Source organism: Podarcis erhardii, assembly GCF_964252035.2.
Source record: "Podarcis erhardii genome assembly, chromosome: 1".
Classification (NCBI taxonomy): domain Eukaryota; kingdom Metazoa; phylum Chordata; class Lepidosauria; order Squamata; family Lacertidae; genus Podarcis; species Podarcis erhardii.
The window spans coordinates 115,843,518-115,868,671 of record NC_138497.1 but is presented as its reverse complement, the minus strand read 5'-3'; the positions used below and the strand labels follow the sequence as shown (position 1 = coordinate 115,868,671).

The 25,154-nt window shown below is 41.9% G+C and overlaps 1 protein-coding gene across 3 annotated transcripts in view; it reads right to left on the bottom strand.

The window, feature by feature from the left end:
- The window catches only part of SESTD1 (SEC14 and spectrin domain containing 1), a 59,239-nt gene extending 34,990 nt beyond the window's left edge, over positions 1-24,249 (bottom strand). For 2 of the 3 annotated variants that reach the window (XM_081874078.1, XM_081874080.1), the window contains exons 1-6: positions 24,116-24,249; positions 18,813-18,889; positions 12,115-12,195; positions 5,355-5,463; positions 5,007-5,097; positions 2,715-2,828 (exon numbers count right to left, since the gene is read on the bottom strand). In XM_081874078.1, the coding sequence (XP_081730204.1) occupies positions 2,715-2,828; positions 5,007-5,097; positions 5,355-5,463; positions 12,115-12,169 (369 nt within the window). In that variant the 5' untranslated portion in view covers positions 12,170-12,195; positions 18,813-18,889; positions 24,116-24,249. Of the gene's footprint in view, positions 1-2,714; positions 2,829-5,006; positions 5,098-5,354; positions 5,464-12,114; positions 12,196-18,812; positions 18,890-23,942; positions 24,086-24,115 lie in introns of those variants that run through there. The other variant, XM_081874079.1, reaches the window with a different exon arrangement.
- Between the last annotated feature and the right edge of the window lie 905 nt (positions 24,250-25,154).

The window sequence follows — 25,154 nt, the reverse complement described above, 5'->3', positions numbered from 1 at the left end:
AGACAGCTGCAATTGCGCTCATGTTAATGAAATTCTGCTGAAATAGCAAGCAAGCTCTTTATCCTTGAAAGAAATGGAAATTTCGTAAAATCATTGCAATTGTCAATTTTGTTAATGACTGCGCCATCATCGGATAAGTCATGGATGTTGTTGAAGACAATACCTGTGGGACTTAATTCTGAATAGACATTTCTTACACTAGAAAACAATTGGATACACTTTGGTACTAGATGATATGAAATGCATTACCTCAGCAAGCTTATCTACACAAACATCACAAAAGTAGGTCCAGTGAAAGCATTTTTCTTTCTATTTATACTGCAGTCACAAGTTCATACTCAAGCCATGAAAATCCCTTATTGTGAACATATCACATCCATTTGTAACATTCTTATGAAGACAAAGACCACACCAATTAGTTCCCTAGTTTCCTGTTGCATTTTCAACAGACTATAGTGGAACTCAATTACAGAAACCAACACATGCAAATTTCAGTGCAGTAATTTTGTTTCACTTAAACTTACAAGGTTTTATCTTCATAATTGAGGTTCAGCTACAGCAGCAGAAATTATCCACATGGCCACTGAAAATTCTCAATTAAAAGCCTCTCCATTATAAATTTAATTGAATACATTTTTTATGATTAAGTGACTGATATTGAATTAGACCTTCAAGTCAAATAATAAAAACTGCCCACATTTCGTAAAAGTGCTAGAATCTGGATATTATCCCAGGCTCATTAGTACATCAGATTTTTACTTCAAGCATTCTGTTAATTATGTCTGGGAAATTGTCAGTGCCAAGTCATAGTAGGAGACAGATCAGTCATAGGGGAAAACATTTATCAGAAGTAAATTTCAAACTACAGAAGGTTGCCATTTTTACAATTATTACAAGCAAACCAAGGGCCCAGATGACATTAGATAAACATCCACAAAACAACTTCAAAATATGTATTTCACTTTGACAAGGGTAGCCAACGTGGTGCATTCCAGATGTTGCCAGACCCAATTCAGCAATTCAGAAAACAACCTAATTAGGTTTGAGTCTGAATCCAGATTCAGATAAATTAAGCTTTGTGCCTCCCCCATTCACTATTACGTGGAAGTTTGATTTTTTTAAAAAATGCTATAACTTCCCTCCTCATTATTATTAATGTTTGTATTTCTTATTCTTTTTTTATGAAATTAGGTGAAATTCACAGGCACAGTAGCCCCTTGTGAGTGCACAAGCCCTGCCAATTTAAAGAGATACAGGTCCCGGGGCTTTTTGACTAGGCACCTTTAAAAAGGAAGCCCAACATCTTTTTTCTGAAAGAAGTGGATAAAATTTGCAAGCTTCTTAGTATCTTCTAAGAGCATCAATCATGTCACATGTCGAAAGGGTAGTTGCAACAGTTTTTCTGCAAAGATAGACTTTAGGGCTTTGCAACCAACTGGGGTAATTATAAAGGATTTACTGAATCTCTCCTGTTGTTCTGTTTGCATGAAGGGAACGTACATAAGAAAGGTTCTCCAAGTAAGAAGCCCATGAAGTTATGCACCAATAGTTCCATGGGGTTTTGTGCTTAGCATCTTCAAAACTGATTTTTTAGGGGTGGGGTAAGTGTGAAGAGAGAACAAAAAGGGACTCTACTCCCTGTGGTTTTTGTGGGAACCAATTTTATTATGAAAATTGCATCCTAGGGGCCCCTAGGAAAGTAGCTTGCGAAATTTCAGAAGGCTAAGTGCCTTCAGGCTTGAATGCTGCCCAAATGCCACTGAATCTCAAGGAAACAAAAGTTCAAAGCTGATTTGGCAAGAGTAGATGTGCAGGTATGTGGCACAGAGGCAGAAGGACTTAAGCATTTGCCAAGCAAGCACCACTAACAAAACTAGCAAAGAGCACAGAACATACAAGAACAAGCAATATATTATTTCAGCATCCCTTCACCAAAGCACTGTGATTGGACAGCTCTAGTAAAAAACAACAACACAGCAACACACACAACCCATTCCCTCTGATTTAATGTGAGACCTGTCAGTCAAAAAGGAACTTTCCCTCATCTTTTCCCCACCCTGGCATTTTCCTTTTAGAGAAGACTGGAGATAAAAGTTTTGCTTCTAGCAGGCACAATGTCTGCACATTTGAATCTCCCCAAATTGCTTTGGCAATCCCTGCTTTGGTTTGGAGTCTGCCAGAGAAGTCCTGCTTTGGTTTGAACAAGACTTGAATCTGTCTGAAATCAACATGCTTCAGTTCTTGATCTGTCCAAATCTTTTGCACTTGTTTAATATCAAAAGACAAAGTCCTGGCACAAGGAGTTGTTCAGTGAGAAATAGTTAAAATAAGCTGTAATGCAGACAAATTAAAATCCACCTTAAATATTCCGAGTAACTATAATATAGGTTAACAACAGGAGTTAGTTAAATTCATGCCAGTAAAGTATTATCTTTCAAGTGATAATGTTCTATAATCATTGAAAATGTTTTGAAGGTCTCGTGGTATGTCTGAACTAATGATCATGTCTGAACTAATGATCAGACTAATTACACTTACTAACTAATACAACAACGTACTGCAAACCCACTGTAGTGAGTTTTATTGCGATGGCAAATGAATCATTCGGTAATTGCATTGTAGATTAGTAGCTATTATAAGCGATCAATTTTTACTTAGTTGCATGTGCAACTCTGGTGTTCACATCTGACAAATGAAAAAGCAGATATACATACCTCAAAGCCAAGTCTATCTTTCTCTTTCCAAAAGCAAAAGTGTGTAACCTTCTTGTCCCAGAATTCATCCGGTTTTACTACACAGACAAGTGATACCTCAGCTGGAACAACGTTCTAAGAAGATGAAAGATACAAAACCTTAAATGAAATACAACTCATTAGTTACTGTATGGTAACCTAGACCTGCACAGATAGCATTTAGACGTACAGGAAACTTTCTAGAACTTCAACAACAGAAACAGTGGTGATAGCAAATCTGGCACTTATCAGAACCTGTGGACAACATCAATGAGCTAGATGGTCTTCATGGACCACTCAAAACATCTAAGAAAGTAACTGGTAATAAGTTGGTACCTTAAAGACAAGTTTTAAGCAACCCAAGACATACACTAACAATGCAATCCTATACATGTCTGTCCCAGGAGCAAGATTCACTGAGCTCAGCTGGACTTATTCCCAGGTAAGTGAAGCATCTCAATATGAGAGTCTGATAAATGTCTCTTTTGAAAGAGGCCAAGGCCTTCAAACTGAATGAATTTCATTTAAGTATCAACTATAAGATGATTTGTTCTATATGACAGATTACAGTCGTACCTTGGAAGCTGAACGGAATCCGTTCCTTAAGTCCGTTCGACTTCCAAAACATTAGGAAACCAAAGCGCGGCTTCTGATTGGCTGAAACTCCTGCAGCCAATCGGAAGCTGTGGAAGCCCCATCAGACGTTTGGGTTCCAAAAAACTTGTCGCAAACCGGAACAGTCACTTCAGGGTTTGCGGCGTTCAGGAGCAAAACGTCCCGAGTGCCAAGGCGTGTGGGATCCAAGGTACGACTGTCTATGGTAAGGACAGTCTTCTTTATGCAGTTTAGATTCTATATTCCACCCATTTAAGCAGCTGGATAGCCTTTCTTCACAAATGAAAACTGTTAAAAATTCCTTGTGATGCACAGTTGTTTCCTCTGCCTGTCAAGTTCCTTCATAATTTTGCCTCTCTATGAGGAAACACACACAACTTATTAAATAGACAGACGGCAGGAACAAAGTGCTTATTATTCAATGACCTTGACAGCACACTTCCTGTAAAAGTGCATTCATACAGAACTAAAAAGGAAGAAAGCAGTATGTCTTGCCACTTGACAAAAAATGGTTTGGGGTCAAAATGTCAAATCTCATTAAGGCAACATCTGTTAAAGATTTTCATAAAGCCAAGTGCTTTCTAACGAAGGTCTATTTAGAAATAGCAACATTCAAGTAGAGGACAGTTCATTCAAGTAGAATAAATAATAATGAGCAACTCTTGCGTCATATCTCCAATGCAGCCTCACCTGCTTCTCCCTCTTCCCAATTTTATGTATGTACTTTCACAGAAAATATAACAAAAGTGGTACACAGCATAAAAACCTAATACTATGAAAACAACAATAAAAGCACCAATAACATGTCAATAAAAACTGGTTTGTAAAACAAAAAAAAAACGCACCATATTGCAAAGGCCATATTAAAAAGAATCAGGGATGATTCCAGCAAGACTGCCATCGGCCAAGTGATCCAAAAGGCAGGACCTGCCACAATGAAGTTCAGTCCCTGTTAAAACCTAGCCATACCAGGGGGAAATTGCACATGCTATTATAGAAATTGAAAAAAGAAATGACATGGAGTTGAGATAATAAACGTCAAAGCCCAATCCTATTCCTTTATGGGTTTGCACTGTTAGAGGCAATTCCAGGATTTCTAGGGATGGTGTAAAAACTAACTTATACCTGCAGCAGCCTTACGGAAACTGAGAATTGCGCCCAGGCAATCAAAACGCTTTCAAAATTTTTCCCAAACTACAACTCAGTTCAGAGGCAGCAACAAGCCATGTTTTTTTTCTTTCTTCAAGCTGTGGACGTCCTCAGGATCACAGAATTCCTTATGCGTAAGAGATGGGAAGCTTATTCTCAAGGTTTGTTCACAAAGCAGTATTTTAAAAACGTTGGTTTGTCACAGTTCCTACAAACCATGGTTTCCTGCACTTGGACAAAATATGAAACTGATTCGTTGCAAACTGCAAATGAAAAAGTCATCAACTCTTTCCTTTACATGCAAAGAGCTCAAGACTCACTTCAGCTTCAAAAGTATCAAAGTACCATGATTTGCTGATATGTTTTAAAAATCAGACTCTACATTTTTAACATGTAAAATTGCACAAGGTCTACTTTCCCACAAAGTAAGCACAACAATGTCTTATAATACGAACAGATTGACCTCCACAGAACTCAATTCTTCACTACAAATTCATGAAGGTATCTTACCTGTAGCATTAACACAACAGTCTTGACAATATTCCACTGAGATTTTCTACCATCCACTATAACGGTAAATCCTCTAGCTTTACACTTTTCACTGCAAAAAAGACACATATTCAAAACATAAAAAGGCATAGTTCAGTTATCACGACATAAATCACCATCTATTTACTTGCTTAAGCTTTAGCGAGTCACTCATTGTTCTTTCCAAGAGCTTTCCAAACAGTTTTTATTTAAGTCATATATCACATAATGAGATACACCCCCTCAAGAAAATATGGTGGTATTTATCCAAAAAACCATTTAGTTTAGAAGCAAAATGATACTATTCAGTGCTTTAAAGGGCATGCCCACCTTGGTATGCTTAGCAGGTAGTCTAAAGTAACACTCAGCTCATCCATATTTGTTTGTTCAAGGCATAATGGAATTGTCAGAATGAGGCCACTTCTTCGATCCTTCCCACCTGTGAAATAAATAAAATATTTGTTAGTTTGAACTAAAAATAATAGGAAAAAAATTATTTGAAAAATATTGTAATGAAATATGATACGTGTCCTTTTTCTATGGATGTATTATAGCAAAAGTACATGCAAGTGAACGAGATACTGGGGTAAAACAGAAGCTATATGCGAACATAATCACATGTTCCAAAATCAGGCTTAACTTCTGTTTAATTCTTCACAAGTGTACTGAAGCACATAACCTAAATTGCCAAAAGATTTGCCATCAAAATAATCATTCAAGACACTCTATTTAGGACAGTATGTTGTGCACAACTCAGTCATAATGAAATGCACATTCTCCCCTATAGGCTTCAAAAAGAACATACATTGAGATCACATTACATACTTGATGTTTTTAACCGTACGCTGGTTTGTAACTTTAAAAAACCCCGTATAGATCATAAATAAAAAGGGCAAAGCTTTGTTAAATGTGTAAACCCAAAATAGCTATTTGGTTAGCAGAAGATGATGACCAATCACTCAGCAACAGAAAAACCTTCTATTTGAGCGGGGGGGGCATGTCTGAAAACTGTAATTTGCATTTTAAAACACTGTGGTTTCTAGGTGGAAAGTTTTTGGGGACTTACCACAGACCTAAAAGGTTAAGGGGGGGAAAGCCTTTGCAAAAATGACAGGGTGTTTTTGTTGGAGAAGTTTCCTAGGGCTTGGTGAGATATGCTCAAGGATTCCACAGCTCCCTCTCTCCCAAGGCTATAAAGCTTCTCTGGGGCTACACACAGTTCCCCAGAGTGGTAAAAAATCCCCCATTGGGTGTGCTTTGCTCTGCTTAAGGATGTAATGCATATATCTTATGCCCTTTTAATTTGTGGGGGGGGGGTTGGGGGTGTTACTGGGTTGTTTTTGTTTTGATTGTGTATTCTGTGATTTTATATTTTGATTTTATTCTGTGAACCACCCAGAGACCTCCAGGTACAGGGCGGTATATAAATTCAGTAAATTATTCAGCAAATAATATATATATCCTCTAAAACAAGTTCATCCATTACTAATTTTAAACTTTAAATTAAGGAGGGGGACAGTTTCCAAGGCTTTTTTAGCTGAGCACAAAGTATATTCCATGACTAGATACATCATAAATTGGCAAGAGGCTACAGCTTGCCATATATGGATCAATACCAAGGCTGCAGAGGACCAGTGTCACTCTGAGATGTATTTAATTACAGCTTATTCAATTTGACGATTTAATAATCTCCATTTCTAACCTTCACCAGAAACTATGTTAAAGCAGCTTTGTGTAGAAGTAGATTTTTTAGCAAGGCACAGGATATATTTTCAAGACTTATAAAGTTCTATAAGGAAGTAGAGGAAAAGGAATTTCTATTTTTGCCACCACTTTATTTCCTCACATTTCTGACTTCATCGGTAGGTGAACTCAATAGCTCATTAAGCAATCTGTAATGGCTAGTATATAGAACAAAAATCATTCTATATCCTTTGCAGCAGCTGATTTTGGCATAACTGGAAACATTTCTATGGCGTTTGAAGAAAGAAATTCATTGGGATGAGTTCAACACAGTGCTGTGGTAATCGTAAAACTGCCCAGCCAGAACAAAGAGCTGGTAGACATGATAGGAAGACAGATGGGTGGAATCGTCTAATCATAGCAATCTTTTTGGATTGAGATTAGCTGCGTGGTGAGAACGCAGATTGGCTACGAAACACAAGATTGAAGGGAAAATATCCGGGATCTTGAAATGGATTGTGGAAGGATAAATAAATTACTGGGCACTTGGGTAGGGCTGAGCCCCTCTTGCCCTAATGGGCCTATCTCCACTGCTCCTAGCACAAGACTCCGGCTTTTTCAAAACATGTAGATGGGTTCCACTTCCACATATGAATAGTAATACTGGTAAACACCAAACCTGATTTTATTTTTCATGTCCCTACCACTACAGTCAGGGACGTGGGTGGCACTGTGGCTTAAACCACAGAGCCTAGGACTTGCCGATCAGAAGGTTAGCGGTTTGAATCCCCGCGATGGGGTGAGCTCCCGTTGCTCGGTCCCTGCTCCTGCCAACCTAGCAGTTCGAAAGCATGTCAAAGTGCAAGCAGACAAATAGGTACCGGTGTGACGGGAAGGTAAATGGTGTTTCCGTGCACTGCTCTGGTTCGCCAGAAGCAGCTTAGTCATGCTGGCCACATGACCTGGAAGCTGTACGCCGGCGCTCCCTCGGCCAATAAAGCGAGATGAGCACCGCAACCCCAGAGTCGGTCACAACTGGACCTAATGGTCAGAGGTCCCTTTACCTTTACTTACCACTACAGTCATACCTTGGAAGTCAAACAGCTTAGTTCCTGAACGTCGCAAACCCGGAACTGACTGTTCCGTTTTGCAAACTGTTTTTGGAAGCTGAACGTCCAATAGGGCTTCTGATTGGCTGCAGGAGTTTCCTGCAGCCAATCAGAAGCCGCGCTTTGGTTTCTGAACATTTTGGAAGTCGAACGGACTTCTAGAACGGATTCTGCTCAACTTCCAAGGTACAACTGTATTACCTTTTGCTACACCTAGTATAGAGATGTGGAAGTCTCCCTCACACTATCAAATCCCCTCGTCCTGGATCAATAATCAACAAAGTAGGCTAGTGATTGAGATTTCTCCAGACTTAAGCTTCTAAGCCTTCGCATCAGAAACTGCAAACAGTTTGCCATTACAGTACTTCTCCCACAGAATAGGAACTCAGCCAAGAGTAAATGGACACAAAAGGAAGCAGGTGAAGGAAGAGGAAATGACTCAGCATTGCTCAGGAGAATACAAAGATCACATTCATACTTTAACTTGAAGCGGCTGAGCCCTCTTAAGGAGTAGGTACTTTCCTTCCTCTTCTTGTACCATTTGCAATCACGTTTTCCTATTTAATATGCGCTTTTGGGACAATGGGAATCCCCCACCCCCCCGCCTTCACGTGGTTTTGCTTCTGGGAGGTACATGAAGTAAAAAAAGGTTCATACAAGAGTTTAACAATAGGGGGGGAAACACTATTTTAGAAGGACATCCATCCAGCTTGAAAAATGTTGTGTGTGTGTTTTTAAAGCATGCTTATAGTAAAATCAAACATGGTTCTAAGAAGAAAGGAAAACCACTCTGTCAGCTTGTAGACGGTCAATGATTGAGCCCGAATCCATCACATGACAGCAGTGAAACTGGCTTGAGAATTGAGATTCAATGAGTCCTCAATTGCCTCAGTCCCTCCTACTGCCTGCCCTTGGAACATCTCATTTTGGATGTTTTGCTGCAGGCAGGAGAGGGAAGTCAGCACCAATGGAGTCATGCTCCTGTCACTCCATTTGCAGTGGGTGAACAGTTTAGCTGGCAGAGCTGGGGGATGAGAAACACCCCAACAAGAGCATGTTTGTTCTTAGAAATGGGAAATCTGGATTAGATTGGGGGCATGGGAATGCACGTTGGCACTTTTAAGGCAAACAACACTGCGTGGATGCAGTCAAAATACAGTGGTACCTTGGGTTAAGAACTTAATTCATTCTGGAGGTCTGTTCTTAACCTAAAACTGTTCTTAACCTGAGGTACCACTTTAGCTAATGGGGCCTCCCGCTGCCGCCGCACGATTTCTATTCTCATCCTGAAGCAAAGTTCTTAACCCGGGGTACTATTTCTGGGTTAGCGGAGTCTGTAACCTGAAGCGTCTGTAACCTGAAGCGTCTGTAACCCGAGGTACCAATGTACAGTGGTACCTTGAGTTACAAACGCTTCAGGATACAAATTCCGCTAACCTGGAAGAGTTACCTCGAGTTGAGAACTTTGCCCCAGGATGAGAACGGAAATCGTGTGCTGGTGGTGCAGCGGTGGCAAGAGGCTCCATTAGCAAAAGCACACATCTACTTAAGAACAGTTTCAGGTTAAGAATGGACCTCTGGAATGAATTAAGTTCGTAACTAGAGGTACCACTGTAAAGGAACACCCATCCCAAAATAAATACCCATCTGGAAGCATCCCTAGATCCAAATAATAACTAATGGGTTGTATCCACTGATGGCTTTTGCCCTCTGATCCCCTACCCACCTACCAGCTCCTGAGGGTTGATAGCTCATCTGGAACTTAATGGGACATGTCACAGAGGGCTGCAGTCAGTAAGGGGGATCAGTGGAGATTTGGTACCCAACCTTGTATGATCCGAAGCACATTCTGCAAGTGCACACCCACCAATGAATGCAACCCAGCAAAATATTAATAATATATGATTTGAAAATAGCCTTTAAAGACATCAGTAAAAAGCTTATGCCAAGTTAAGTGTTTGCAACAGGTGAAATATTTCACAGTTGCAATTAAAATGATTGCCCAACATCCATTTAATGGCTGCCAGGAAAAGTTACTGTATAAAGTCTCTGCCAGGAAAGAGATGCCCTGCTGGTAAATTCTTTCCTTTACTCTATTGTCGCTCCTCATTTTCTATAACGTTTATTAATGAGTTATTACTCAATTATAACATGTCAGCTTCTGTTTGTTTGCTATGTCGATTCCAAAATTGAGTCTAAAAGAAATTTCACTTTGATTATCAGAAATCAAAGCAGTATTTTGGCAATGCCCTCCTCTGCCCTTTCCCCCCCAAAAACTCCACTTGTCCAATTCTGTACATATTTCTTGGACATAACCCCTGTTGCTGGCAATGGAATTTTCCTGCTTTGAGGTGCAGTTCAAATTTTAAGCATTTACTTATGAGGCTGGAATGTTTTATTTTTAAAGATGGGGCTGGTGCAAACCAAGTGTTTAATCCCTTAACGGTTTAAAGTAATTAGGAGTAGACTAGGTGAGCTATCACTTCTTCTCAAGCCCCTTCTTTTTCAGTGAAGTGGGCAGAGAATATTCTAAGCAGAGGGAAGAGGCTGGGCAGCAATGCCACTGCCCACACCTGACACCTTGACAATTCTTAAGGCAGGGATTGCCAACCATTCACCCATGGGTGCCCAGGAAGGCCTTCCTTGGAGACTTGGGCATCATGGTGCCATCTGGCACTAGGTTGGTAAGCATTGTGAATTTTTGTTTAGAAATGACAGGCACTTATTTTGCCTGTGAAGGGACTTTTCCGAATTGTGGAGCAGATGTTCTGTGAGTGAGAGAAATGCACTTGGGCAGAAACAAGCATAGTTGCAAGAGGTGATGAAGGCTACATGCAACACAGGAATCTTTTGCCCAAGGCTCGAACTCGCCACCACGTGATTAAGGGTCACATGCTCTACCAACTGAGCTAAGAGTATGACTGTGTGGTCTGCGTATTTGTGGTCTGCGAGAGAGATGCATGTGTGTCTGTGGTGTGTGCTGTGAGAGTGCAAGGAAGTGAGTGTGGTTGTTGCCACCTTATATTAATTAATTAATTAATTCATTCATTCATTCATTCACACCATGCCCCTTACAGCAGCCAAGCTGTTATATTACACCCATTGCAGCAGCCATGTTGTGACTGGCACCCACACATTTCAAAATGTGCTGCTGGCTCATAGAGGCTGGCAAGGCTTGGGCCCCATTAAGCATGTACACACACACACACACACACAAACACAAATATATATATATATATGTGAATTTAATGCAGTCAACTTCTTACTTCAGCAACATATCCTTAAGCCTATACGGTGAATAATCAACTACATAACTATCTGCTAAGACATCTGAAGGCAAGAGAAAGTTCTTAGTATATGCAGTAATTCTGAATATGCAGTAAGTTTTACAACTATTAATGAGCACTTAGGGACCAGTTACACATTTCCATAGCCTTAAAGACTACAAAAGTATAAATGGTAGTTGAGTTATTCCCTTAGACAGAGTTTCATGTTGTGCTGATTTAGCAATGAACTAGTAATCAGATATAATGTAAACCTTGAGGATTTTTTTCCTAGGACTACAATGTAGCAAATACTAAACCTAGATCATATTTCACAAAATGTTTAATAATATATATATTGTTCTAAGGGAGAAAGGAAAGCTTTCTGCGGGTGCTCAAAAGGAATGATTAGGAATGAACGAGGTCTCAATTATCAAATAAAAACCTGCTTTACGGGAACAATTCTTCTCTATAACAAAACCAGCGAGATAGTTAGGCAGCTAGCCAGCACTCCAGGGTCCAACATTAATTTCAGTAGTACAAAATTTATCAAGTACTAACCAGAAATTCACAGCTTTTCAAATTACCAAGTCAGCTCTCTTCTCAGTGCATAATTTCAAAGGTTAAGCAGTTAAAAAGTCAAACACATCATAAGAGAAGACATCCGAGTAGTTTAGCCTGAGGGAGAATCTCATTCTGGTCAGTGTCTGGAGAAAAAGATGTCAGGAACCTCCTGTGTTTTTAGAATTAATTACCAGCCAGGTGTAAGCAGATCCTTGATCTCGCATTACTTATCAGCATTATACATAAAGTGAAAAATAACAAAGCAAAACTTATATACAGACGATTAATGATCCAAGATGGAGAAAGAAACTTACTTTCTGAGTATCCACAATAACTAACAGCCTGAGCTTCAGTATAGATGAGGTGTACAATATATTTGTGGCACCTTATCAGGAAGGATGGGGAAGGAATCAAGTAACAACACATCTCAATGAAACAGAATAGTCTGAATAAAAAACAAGGAAACTGTACCTGAAAGGAAGGCTAACTTTTTCTTCAGAATAGGTAATATCACTGTAGCATCCATCTTGCCTTCAGTTAACTTTCAGAGTTCTGAAACACAATAAGTTGGTGTCAGAGGGTCTAAGTGAAGGGAAATCAATTACTGTGCTCCACTAAAGCTGCTCAGGAGTCAGATTGTGAGAGATTTATGCTTGCTTCCTAGCAAGAAGTTCAGAATATTTTATAACAAACAAACAAACAAACAAACAAACAAACAAACAAACAAACAAACAAACAATAATGTTAACATTTATAGTGTGCCTTCCTTAAATACCCAACCAATCCCTCCAATTAAAATTTCCAAGTATTTATTTTGCAAGAAGTCAATTTCCCCCCCATTTTTTATACTGCTAAACGACAGTTCTGTGCTTCATTCTATCTTGATTACCTAGCTTCTCTAGTACCCTTCATATTGCCCCAAATTCAAGTAAGCACACGCCAAAATAATTATATTTGTTTTTACGCATTATTTGTGTAAATTTGGAGCTTTAGTGTTTCAGGAAAGAGGCTGGAGAGCAAGAATTTTATTCCAACCCCCAGCTGTTTTATCAGTCTTCATCTCCTACCTTCCACAGTGTCCTCTCTTGCCTTATCCGTTTTGGTTTATGCATGTTTGAGCAATAAGAATGAAGTTGCTAAGGGCATTTTAAGCGCTGCTGAGTACACATAATACTTGCCTTATACCTGTGTGGCTTTTGCTCTTCTATCAGCGGCCAACATGCCCATTACATAAGCATATTTATTCCCTGATATCCTCTATATTTCACAAAGACTGTTCTTGTTTTGCTACCCTAACAGTTGAAGAAGCCATTGTGTGTTACTGGCATTATGTCCTTGAAAGACATTATGTCTTTTAAAAGTACTTAAAGAAAGGGAAATGAAAGGCCGTGATAAAATAACACAGATCACCCTACTTAGTGATCTACCTTCAACCTTCATCTTTCTACCCAAATGATTAAGGCAGGCCACAAAGTCCTGGTGAGATAACAGAGGGCAAGGCTGAATAGGGGGAACAGCAAAGAGAGCACAAAAGCATAAGCACATCCACTGATGGAGAAAGACAAAAATATAAACAAGTTTGGTTTCTGACAGCAAGAAATCATGTTACAATGGGAAAGATATATATTTGTGTAAAAAAAAAAAACCTTAAAAAGCCACAACAGTAAAAACATGGAATATGCTGCCAGAAAGGAAGAGATTTTCCCCAGCTCTATTTTTCTATTTGTATTGTTTTATTGTTGCATTGCATCTTAATACTGTATTTTTATTTTGTGTGTGTGTGTGTGGGTGGGTGGGTGGGTGGGTGTGGGTGTGTGTAAGTCATCCAGAAAGGGATGCGGGTGGCGCTGTGGATTAAACCACAGAGCCTAGGACTTGCTGATCAGAAGGTCGGCGGTTTGAATCCCCGCGATGGGGTGAGCTCCCGTTGCTCGGTCCCTGCTCCTGCCAACCTAGCAGTTCAAAAGCACGTCAAAGTGCAAGTAGATAAATAGGTACCGCTCCAGCGGGATGGTAAACGCCGTTTCTGTGCGCTGCTCTGTTTCGCCAGAAGTGGCTTAGTCATGCTGGCCACATGACCCGGAAGCTGTACGCCGGCTCCCTCGGCCAATCAAGCAAGATGTGCGCTGCAACCCCAGAGTCGTCCACGACTGGACCTAATGGTCAGGGGTCCCTTTACCTTTTTAAGCCATCCAGAAAACGTATGTTGATACACAGCCATATAAACACAGTAAATGAATATTTGCTACAGATGAAAATGGGTGTATTGGCTTTGAACACAGTCTTCAGAAATACCACTATAAAACTAATAATTGTCCAGGTACAATGAAGCATATAAACCTGTCCTGTTCCAAACAATCTGTTCCGAGATCCAAGCCATATGCATATTCTCTTCCACATACAGATCAGATACCCACGCTAAAATTAATGCTTACCTTACCCCTTAACACTGGGTTGGGGAACCCCAGGTCAGGAGCCAAATGCAGACCTCTAGGCCTTTATTTGGCCCTTAAGACTCCCCCAGGACATGCTCCTAACTAACACTACCCAACACCCTTGAGTGCTTTTGCCTGGCTAGAATGAGTCATTGAGCAGTGATGATGACTCTTGCTTGCCTGAATGGAGAAATGTGAAAAGGGGTGGGGACCATGTGTATAGAAAGCTCTTGTTTTCTCCTACTCAACCTACTGTATAAATGTTGAGTCGCTTTTGCCTCTGGTTTCCTGGATGGTTGCTCACAAGCCCCTTGGGCTGAAAAAAAGTTCTCCAACTTTAACACTCATACCCACTTAGAAGCTGAATGTCTTATCATGTACAACTCTGGTTCAGGCAACTGTTTCCAGAAACAATATGAAATGTGGTTTTTGCAGCCAATGATTATACGCTGAATCCCGAACGTAAGAACTGCCCCCGCTGGATCAGATGGAAGTTTCATCTAAGTCCAGCAGTCTGTTTCTGACACAGGCCAACATTAGTCTCAACAGGGATATGTAAAATGTTGATCCTTGGGGGAGAGGATAAAATCAGAAACAGAACAAGAAAATCTGACTCTCCTGATTGGCACGAAGGCCGAGTGCAAGTATAAACAGCACTGGGTTTTGATACCTATTACTGCATTTCTTTGTATGCATAATTCAAGAGCAATTCAGCTAGTGCCCTGAGAGACCTTCTGTACTTTTAAAAGCTCCTTTCTCAATGGTAGCTTCCTGTTCATGCACGAAATTTATGATATGTGCATTGGTAAACAGGAAGAGAACAAAATGCCAATAATTATAGATGCACGGATCAACCTAGTGAAATCTGAAGTTTGTCCACTTCAAAACATTCAACAGATGCACTGACATCTTAAAATGTTTATTTTCCACTATCTGCTTATTAAATTTCAAACCACTTCCAGATCAAAGTAAAACTTTACATTTCTATTGCTGTATACGCCAATAATTGGATCCAGATCTACTGAAATCAGTGGTGCAAATGAGTAACTTCAGCCCTGCTAAATTCAGTGGGTCTACTCTAAGCACAACTAAGTCTCGATCCAACCTGATCTCTTTGATCCTAACTTTTCGCTCTCTTCACAGACGATTTGCACTCCTGGAAGGACTTTTTCAAGTGCAACTCTTCTTTCATGAGCACAACCCTCCTTCTGTAAGCAGTTCTTTCCATTCACAGAACCAAAAGTTAGGAGCCAAACTTATATAATCCTATGAAATAATGAAGGCTGACTTTTCCAGCATATTAATTTGAACCCTGGACATTTTTATTTTTAGGATAAAAGACTTGCCTAATGAAGTCCATACTGTCACTGGGATCAGAACACCATTCTGAATATATCCATAATTTTCACTTACTTTCTAAATCTTTTCCATATCCCTAGGCACATAATTAAGAACCAACTGCAAATGGACTAATTTTTCATGAGAACAGACCCTTTTATTCTCTATACTGCTCAACATGCCTTGCACACAAACTCCCACAAGAAGGAAAAGTATCATACTGAAACTACATAGCAAAGATGAATCAAGAGCATGCACTGTATAGCAAACACAATGCAATGATCTCATGTGAACCAGCACCATTGTATTCACCTCATGGTTGCAGCATCAATTGATGATGTACACAAGTTCATTTGGCAAACACATCTTTTTGGTACCAGGTGCCTTTCTATTTTCCCAAGCCTTTCAACAGATCTGCTGACATTCTGGGCATTAAGGAGAGCCTCAAGGTCCATAAATAGCAACACCCTAGTGGTCCCGGGCCCTAAGGAAGTTAGATTGGCTTCAACCAGAGCCAGGGCTTTTTCAACACTGGCTCCGGCCTGGTGGAACGCTCTGCCTCATGAGACCAGGGCCCTGCAGGATCTGATTTCTTTCCGCAGGGCCTGTAAGACAGAGTTGTTCCGCCTGGCCTTTGGCTTGGAGCCAATTTGATTCCCTCCCTCTTTCTTTTTTCCTTTCCTTCTCCTCCTGCGATGAGGCTACATTTTAATATTTTAATGTTTCAATATTTTTATGTTGTATTTTAATTTTGTTTTTAAGTTGTAATCATTCAACTTGTTTTTATTATTGCTTGTAAGCCGCTCTGAGCCCGGCCTTGGCTGGGGAGGGCGGGGTATAAATAATAATAATAATAATAATAATAATAATAATAATAATAATAATAATCTTCTGAAACTTTTGATGCTGCTTTTGTTCTATGGCTTGTTTGTTTGTTTTGCATGTTACTGGTTTTTCTCTTATGCAGTGGTACCTCGTACAACTGCAGATGTTGGAAGAGCCACTGCCAGTCAAAACAAACAGTGGGCCAGATGAACCAAAGAAGTATGGGGCTGCTTCATATTTAAAACTGGTAATATCCCAAAGCTCTTTGGACTGTATCCAATGCTGCTGTTCCTCTTGTGCTACAGTCTTCTGCTTCCACAAAGGAACTCCCATCTCCTCCTCTGCAACCCCTAGATCCAGAGTGTTGAGGGTCCCTCCAAAATAAGGAGCCCTGTTGCATCAGCAGAAGTCCATTGGCACACCATTGGGATACAACCCTGGGTATCATTTCTTCCAAACTGTTTGTTCCAAGTGATGTTTAATCCACTCTACCATACCTTTATCTCTTTTTAGCTTAATTACTGTAATTTCTCTCTCTCTGGATTTATGAGCAAGTACAGTGGTACCTCAGATTAAGTACTTAATTTGTTCCGGAGGTCTGTACTTAACCTGAAACTGTTCTTAACCTGAAGCACCACTTTAGCTAATGGGGCCTCCTACTGCTACCACGCCGCCAGAGCACGATTTCTATTCTCATCCTGAAGCAAAGTTCTTAACCTGAAGCACTATTTCTGGGTTAGCAGAGTCTGTAACCTGAAGCATATATAACCTGAAGCGTATGTAACCTGAGGTACCACTGTATCGCAAACTTCAGTTTTTCCGAATCGTAGTTACTCATCTTCTCACCTAAAAACAGAAGATAATACCCCCTATTTATCTCTTTACAGAAGACAACTTCACAGTCCAAATTAAATGCTAGTTCTCTTCTTTCTACAGTGGTACCTCGGCTTACACACGCTTCAAGTTACATACCCTTCAGGTTACAGACTCCGCTAACCCAGAAATATTACCTCGGGTTAAGACCTTTGCTTCAGGATGAGAACAGGAGGCCCCATTAGCTTTAGGTTAGTGGTGCTTCAGGTTAAGAACAGTTTCAGGTTAAGTACGGACCTCCAGAACGAATTAAGTACTTGACCTGAGGTACCACTGTACTGTCATACACTTTTCTGCACTAGAATTAGATATCTGTGAGCCAACATTCGTGTTTTGCAGTGATCTGTCAATGCAGTATTTCGCAATCTTCCAAACACTTATTTGCTTGAAATCTTGGGACCGCATCATTGGTAAACAAAGCCAACTGGCTCTCCTGCATCCATGTCTACATCTGCCCATGTCTGTCCAAACCAGACATCTTCTAAAATCCCTGAGGCATTACGACTGTTAAAAACATGCACACTGAATACTATCCTCTGTAAATGCCTCAGATCACTCAGCCTGGTTTTCCAACTCTTATTGCTATTTTATGTAAATAGGTGGTCTTCATATTTTCTATTGCCAGGAAACATTTCACACTGACTTATCTTCCAATAAATATCTGCCATAGAAACCATGCATACTATAGAAGGTTCTAGGGGAAGCCACGCACCAAGCAAGACCCTGGACCTATCTGTTGTGCCTCACCATGTGAACCACGACTGTAATTCTGCTATATTCCCAGTATGGCCTGTTTACAATTACAGTGGTACCTTGGTTCTCGAACATAATCTGTTCCGGAAGTCCGTTCGACTTCCGAAACATTCAAAAACCGAGGCGCAGCTTCCAATTGGCACAGGCGCCCCAGAAGCAATCGCCGAAAATTGCATCAGATGTTCAGCTTCCGAAAAATGTTTGAAAACCATAACACTTACTTCCAGGTTTTCGGCGTTTGGGAGCCAATATGTTCAGAGTACCAAGGCGTTTGAGAACCAAGGTTCCACTGTACTGAGTCTCCCATTGAGGAACTCCTTCTCAGCATAAAAGGAACACTGGCCTAAATCATAATATAGAGTATGCAACACAATTCATCATACCTAGGCTTTTCTTCATCCACCATTTTGGTATTACCTGCAAGCCTAAGCTACTTCACAGAGGGTCCTTTTAAAAATAAAAGTAACACATCTACTGAAGGATGGAAGAAAAAGAAATGTCCCCTGAGGAATTAAAAAAGCCAAATATGAGCTTTGTGCCTTTACACTCCAAATCCATTACATAATGCCTCATATTTTCATTAAGTACTTTCCATCACAATTCTATGCACTCTAAACTGAGTGTAAGCCATACTGAACAAAATGGGACTTTCTTAAACATACAATTATGGTGTCAGTTATTAATATACCTGTTCACAACAAAATTGTCACTAAAGAACTTGGGTTACACACAAGGCAATGCAAGACAAATAAATTTCATTGGCTGGCATAAACAAATGCTTTAAGCTGAGAGAGAGTCTGTGTCATCATTTGAGAAGATATCACATTACACAAATACATCTCTTGCTGTAGCATGATCTGAGTTAGATATTTTGAACATATCTATACTCCCATGCCAATCCCACACACCAAAAGAATGCTTCAAAATGTGAATGGTTTTACTTACTGTGTCTGTTGTGGTATCCGGAAACATTGATGTCCCTTGACAAAATCGTTTTCAGATTTGATTCAGTTTTTCAAGCCCTGTGGATTTAAATTAGAATTTTACAACCATGCTTTCTTCTCACAGTTTAATGTACAGATTTGTTTGGAAACTTTTCTTACACTTCAGAGCCAGGCATTGCTTCCAGATTCTCAAGTGATAGGAACTGGTGGGGAAAGCTGCACAGCAGACAGAAAACTGTCAGAAAGGCATTTCCCAAAGTATTCACTCAATGGCCACATGTGAACATGCTAACCCATGATTTAATGCCACCTGAATGAACCTGGGCTTGCTCGTGCAGGAATAAGGAAGGGGAAGCAGACATCTTAAACTAGGAATCATGGTTTAACACCATTTATGTTTAGTGCCAAAGCAAACCAGCTTCAAATCACAGGCGATTAGTCTGGCTTGCTGAAACTAACCATAGTGAGTGTTAAACTACAGTCCGTGGTTTGGAAAAGGTAAGCAGTTCAGCAGAAGTGAAAGTGAATACTTCAGAACTCTTCCTCCAAGCCAAGTTCACGCTAGGACGCAAATCAACAGATGGCACTCCATTCAAACATGTCTTAAATTTAAGCAGTAGAGCCTTAAATAAAGACCCCTTTCAATGTCGTTCTTAAATCAGTGGTTTCGGATTGCTATTGTATCAGCAAACCAAGTAGGTGCACAGGCATCACAATTCCCTCATGACATTTCCCTACACAATAAAAACGGTTTTAAGAGTAGTTACAGATAGGTAGCCGTAACTACTCTTAAAGGTTTTAAGAGTAGTTATACTCACTAGTGGCTAAGGGCTAGATACAGAACTTGAATTTACATGTGGCTTTCTAGTCCCAATCTTGAAGATACCACGCCAATTCTTACTACAGAAATAACTGGATGCTAGTGCTGGAGGAGACTCTTGAGAGTCCCATGGACTGCAGGAAGATCAAACCTATCCATTCTTAAGGAAATCAGCCCTGAGTGCTCACTGGAAGGACAGATCGTGAAGCCGAGGCTCCAATACTTTGGCCACCTCATGAGAAGAGAAGACTCCCTGGAAAAGACCCTGATGTTGGGAAAGATGGAGGGCACAAGGAGAAGGGGACGACAGAGGACGAGATGGTTGGATAGTGTTCTCGAAGCTACCAGCATGAGTTTGACCAAACTGCGGGAGGCAGTGGAAGACAGAAGTGCCTGGCATGCTCTGGTCCATGGGGTCACGAAGAGTCGGACACGACTAAATGACTAAACAACAACAGCTTACAGCCACATTTGCACTTCCTTATGTGTTAATGTTGCAAGGAGTCCACTTTTACAACAGAATACAATCATGGGTTTAAATGATGGGTAGGCAAACTAAGGCCTGGGGGCCAGATACGGCCTAATCTCCTTCTAAATCCGGCCTGCGGACAGTCCGGGAATCAGCGTGTTTTTACATGAGTAGAATGTGTCCTTTTATTTAAAATGCATCTCTGAGTTATTTGTGGGGCATAGGAATTCGTTCATTTTTTCCCCCTTTCAAAATATAGTCCGGCCCCCCCATAAGGTCTGAGGGACAGTAGACCGGCCCCCTGCTGAAAAAGTTTGCTGACCCCTGGTTTAAATACTAACATCTTAGAGAAGGACAACTCAGTGTCTATAGCAGTCTCAACAGAGGGCACAGTAAATACACATCAGCCTGTAAGGGTCCAATCATTCGGGTTCCAATGTTTACCTGGCCCACAAACCTAAGTAAAATAGGGCCAGCACACTAAATTATTATCAGGCCATTAAGACCATGGAGGAAGGAAAGAGGATAGTTGGGGAGTTCTCAACAAAGGATGGTAGCTTTGAAGACAGCTGTAAAATCGGAGCAATAACAATAATTCAGTAAATGAGAATCAAAATTCCTTTCATAGAAAGTAATTCCATACATGTTTCAAGCTAGGACGCTCTCCAGCATAGAATATGAAGCACAACGCATTTAAAAAGTCTGTCTGCTAAATGAATAACAATCGATAATGATTTTTCCCCAACCGAGTCTGATTTAAAAAAAAAAAAAAAGAGAGAGAGAGAGAAGGTACAATTCTCCAACAGGCCTTCTATACTAGGCTATAAATAGTCCACTGCATTTTTGTGCAGGGTGTGGAGGAAGGGGCTTTCTTCCTCTTGCAGCCCACAGTATCTATGTTGGGCACAGAGGATGGACACAGTGCTCTATTCCTCCTCCACCAGCTAACTCCTCCTCCTGCGTACAATTCCATGGACCTGCCTGCATGGAATTCCTTGTTGTCTGTAGTAGTTACCAGGCAAGTGCTTAAATGCAAGGCTGATTTGTATCCAAGTATAAACCTCCAAAGCTTACCAAATGCAACAAAAGTTAAACGCTACAGAAAAATACAATGGCAAGGGATAATAATTTTCTGTTCAGTAAATTCATCAGTTTGACCTATACTTCTAGTTTCTCCTCCCAGAAGGCTCTAGTCCCTGGATTCAAGCCTAATTTGTACTTACAGAAATGCTGCTTCCCAGATCCATAGGAATGGATAAAGCAACTGTTAATTTTGCTTCTCCTGATGTTCTTAGGATTCTTGATTGCACCCCTAACCTTATCGAGCTTGAAGAAGTATGCAAAAGTAGTCTAATAGACTGGCCTTCACCAAAGAAACACCCACCCACTCAAAAAGTCACACCCACCCACACCAAAAAGCCGCTCATAAAGGTTGAAGTGGTACAAACTACTACAGCTTGCTCAGAGGCACTTCTTTGCTCCAACTCTGTCATATCTGACACTTACAACTGTTTTCTTCCCTATATCATTTGCTATTCCCTGCCTGCTCATAACTTCTTTTCCTGACCAATTCCTCTGTTGGTGGCTTGAAAAAAGATATCTCTGGAAGCAGCAAACTGAGATGTACAAGATTATTCGCTTTTGGTCACCTAGCATTGAAGAGTCATCCTGATGCCTCCAGCTATTTACAAATAAGCAACTGAAGTGAGCACCACTGCAAATATCAGCCTACAAAATCAACGAGGAATTATCCATACCTAAAGTTTCAGGAAAAGGAAAAAGCTCAGATTTCTGTTGATTTAAATGTTTGAATAAAGCATAATTCTCCATGAAGCGTTTCCTACCTTTCTCAACACTCAAAAGGGTCAGGGTCAGCACAGAATTTATCCAAGAATGTGATCCAATATTGTGGTGCAGACCAGATCCCAAGGCCTACAGGCATACAGTGGTACCTCGGGTTACAGATGCTTCAGGTTACAGACTTCGCTAACCCAGAAATAGTACCTTGGGTTAAGAACTTTGCTTCAGGATGAGAACAGAAATCGTGCAGCAGCGGCGCGGCAGGCCCCATTCGCTAAAGTGGTGCTTCAAGTTAAGAACAGTTTCAGGTTAAGAACAGACCTCCAGAATGAATTAAGTTCTTAACCCAAGGTACCACTGTAGTTATATTGAAGGCATGGAATCACAATGTGGACTTTTATAATGGTCTGCATAATTTTTTATGCTTTCAAACCTTACCTATGTATATGTGGGGAGTGGATAGTGCAAAAACATGCAACATCAGGATTAGGCCTTTGAAAATGGCTTCTCGGTTTTAACCTGCCGTCACCCTTCCTCTTATAATGTATCCATTACAATGCATCTTACAATGTATGCCCTCTGCAAACTAGAAAACTCAATTATTTAGTGCAAAACTAAAACTTCACCATGGCAATGAAAGAACAAGGTAGTTCTAACTGGTTTCACCTCAACAATTATGGAGCAAGCAGAGGGAGAAGAAAATCAATGCTCACTAAATTACAACACAAATGCTGATATGAAGAGGTATCTGCAGAGCCACCATTTTTACATGTTCATTTGACTGCAAAGCTCTGTTACATGTTCTTAAGAGTAAGAAGACAGGCAAATTTGCTGCTTGACAAGGACCACAGACCTGGCTTTAGTCATTACAGTCATAAGATCTGGTGTTCTTCCAGATCTTTAAAGAAATACACATATGCACACACATACACCTTCCTTGTCTTTCAATTTGCCACACAATACACGGGAATGCATTCAAAGAGCTTTAAATCAGCCACCTTTTCACTAGGTAGGATAAGTGGGAAGGCAAAACTGTAAAAAATAATGGACCTTTCCCAAACCAACGGATATAGTAGTAACCGCAACACTGAATGCTGTGCTGAATCAACAGCGCCAGTCATGCATTTCTTCTGCAAAACCAAAAGGATGACAAAGCCCTGACTACTACACCATAAGTCACAAGATGGCCAGAGAATAGTGCTCTGGGTTATGTTTTTACTATCAGTTGCAAGTCACAGTGAAGGACTCCTAAAAAGCCACCTCCAGGCTACCGACGATGCAAGCTTCTCTCCTCCGAAGCAAGGCTCTCTTTCTCTCAAAACCAACTATTCCCTCTGGTTTTGTTTTTTTCGTTTCTTTTCACAACCCAGCTTAAAGTCTGGATAGGGAAGAAGGAAATGTGTTGGGGTTTTTTTAGAAGCAGAACATGCATAGAGAGTGAGAGATGGGCTGGTGTCGTTCGGCACTCACCCGCTTGCACTCAAGGCAGGGTTGGGAAAGTGACAACACAAAGGGAACGGAAAGGAAATACAGAAGAAGGAGAGACCTGGGAGCAATGGAAAAGCAGCGGAGAGGCGGGAGGCGGACTCTGTCCCGCCGCGCTTCATAGTACGGATAATATACATGGATATAGATGCAAGTTGCAAGAAGAAACCTGTTGCTCTGATCTCAAACACGGGCTTTGATTCGTAGCGGCGTGCATGAGAGATGGGGAATTGAGGAGGGGGGAGGCTGGGCTGGGCTGGGCTGGGCAAGGAAGCAAGAAGCCCCGCCGCCGCCGCTGCTGCATGCGGACCCTCGCCTTCCACCACGAAAAGAGAAACCCCAGGGCACAAATGGTCAACCTGGGGTGGGAAAATGGAGGCAGCGTTTGGAAAGAGAAGGAAGGAGAGAAGGAAGGAAGGAGAACCCTCCCGAGGGATGGATGCGGCCCCCCGCCCCGTCCCACGGGGCATGCATTTTGGGGACAGACGCCCTGAACACCCACACCCACCCCCGCCCACCCTTCCCACGAGCCCGCCACCCCCAAGAACCGCTTTTACCTCCGCAGCTGCAGGGAGGAGGGGAAGCCGCAGCAGCCCCGCACGAGGCGGGGGGAGGGAGAAACAAAAGCCTGCCGAGGCCGCAAGGCTGGGCCTGCTCGGCGCAATTTCTTCGCCCCTCCTCGCCGCCGCCGCCGAGGAGGAGCGCCTGGCCAGGCGGAGCAAGGACTCACCTGGGCCTCGGCTAGGGCGCGCAAGGCTGGTCGGCCGCGGGGCTGGAGCGAGGAAAAAGGCGGGACGAAACAACAGAGAAAAGGCGGAGGGGGCGGGATCGCCCGGGGAGGAGGCCGCCACGCTGCTGCTGCTGCTGCTGCTGCTGCTGCTGCCCGGGCCTGTCGGCGCTGCCCCGCCGGACAAAAGGGGTGGGGGTGCTGCTTGGTGCCAAGACAGCCGAGCCCGCCCACCTCCCCTCGGCGGCGCGCGCTTGCTTCCCGGAGAGGAACCCAAGCGCGGGGTCAAGGCTAAACGGGGAGCTGCATTGCTCTCCCTTGCAGCCGCCGCCGCCGCCGCCTTCTCGCGAGGTGCTGTAGCGGCTGCTGTGAGGCAGGGTCGGCCAAGAGACCGCAATAACAAGCCCCACCCTGAAGGAAAAGCGAGGCACCAGCCAAGCCTCCCCGGAGGAGAAGCTCGCTCGCACGGGCGGAGAAGGCGCGCTGCTGCCCCCCCCCCCACTCACCCAACCCTCTGGGAAAGGGAGAGGCATACCCTCCCGGGACATTTCTCCTAAGGAAAAGGGATCAAATCGCCTTTTGTAAATCCCCGGGTGTTCCTGGAAAATAGGGACACTCGGAGGGTTTAATAAAGGGGCGGCCGAGGCTGCCTCTTCGCTCCCCCCAGCAGCCGTGTATTGGTTTTAAACCGATTTGCACATTCCCAAGCGCGATTTCGAGTCCATTCATTTTCTGGGGATGCCGCTTTGCCAAACAAAAAAAAATAATAATTAAAAAAACATGCTCAAAGCGGTTTACAACGAAAAGCAGGGATGTATTTCAAGCTAAAGGTGCCAACTTGGAACAAGGCATTGGGGAGGGACAGGTAAGCCGCCAGCGTTTGAATGGCAATGCGGCCAGTGCCGGATTTGCGTATAAGCTAAACAAGCTATAGCTCAGGGCTCCACTCTCTTAAGGGCCCCCAAAAAAGTTAAAGGAAAAAAACTGGATGTACATTTACCAAAGTATAAGATAAAAAACAACTAATTAATTGCATTTCAGT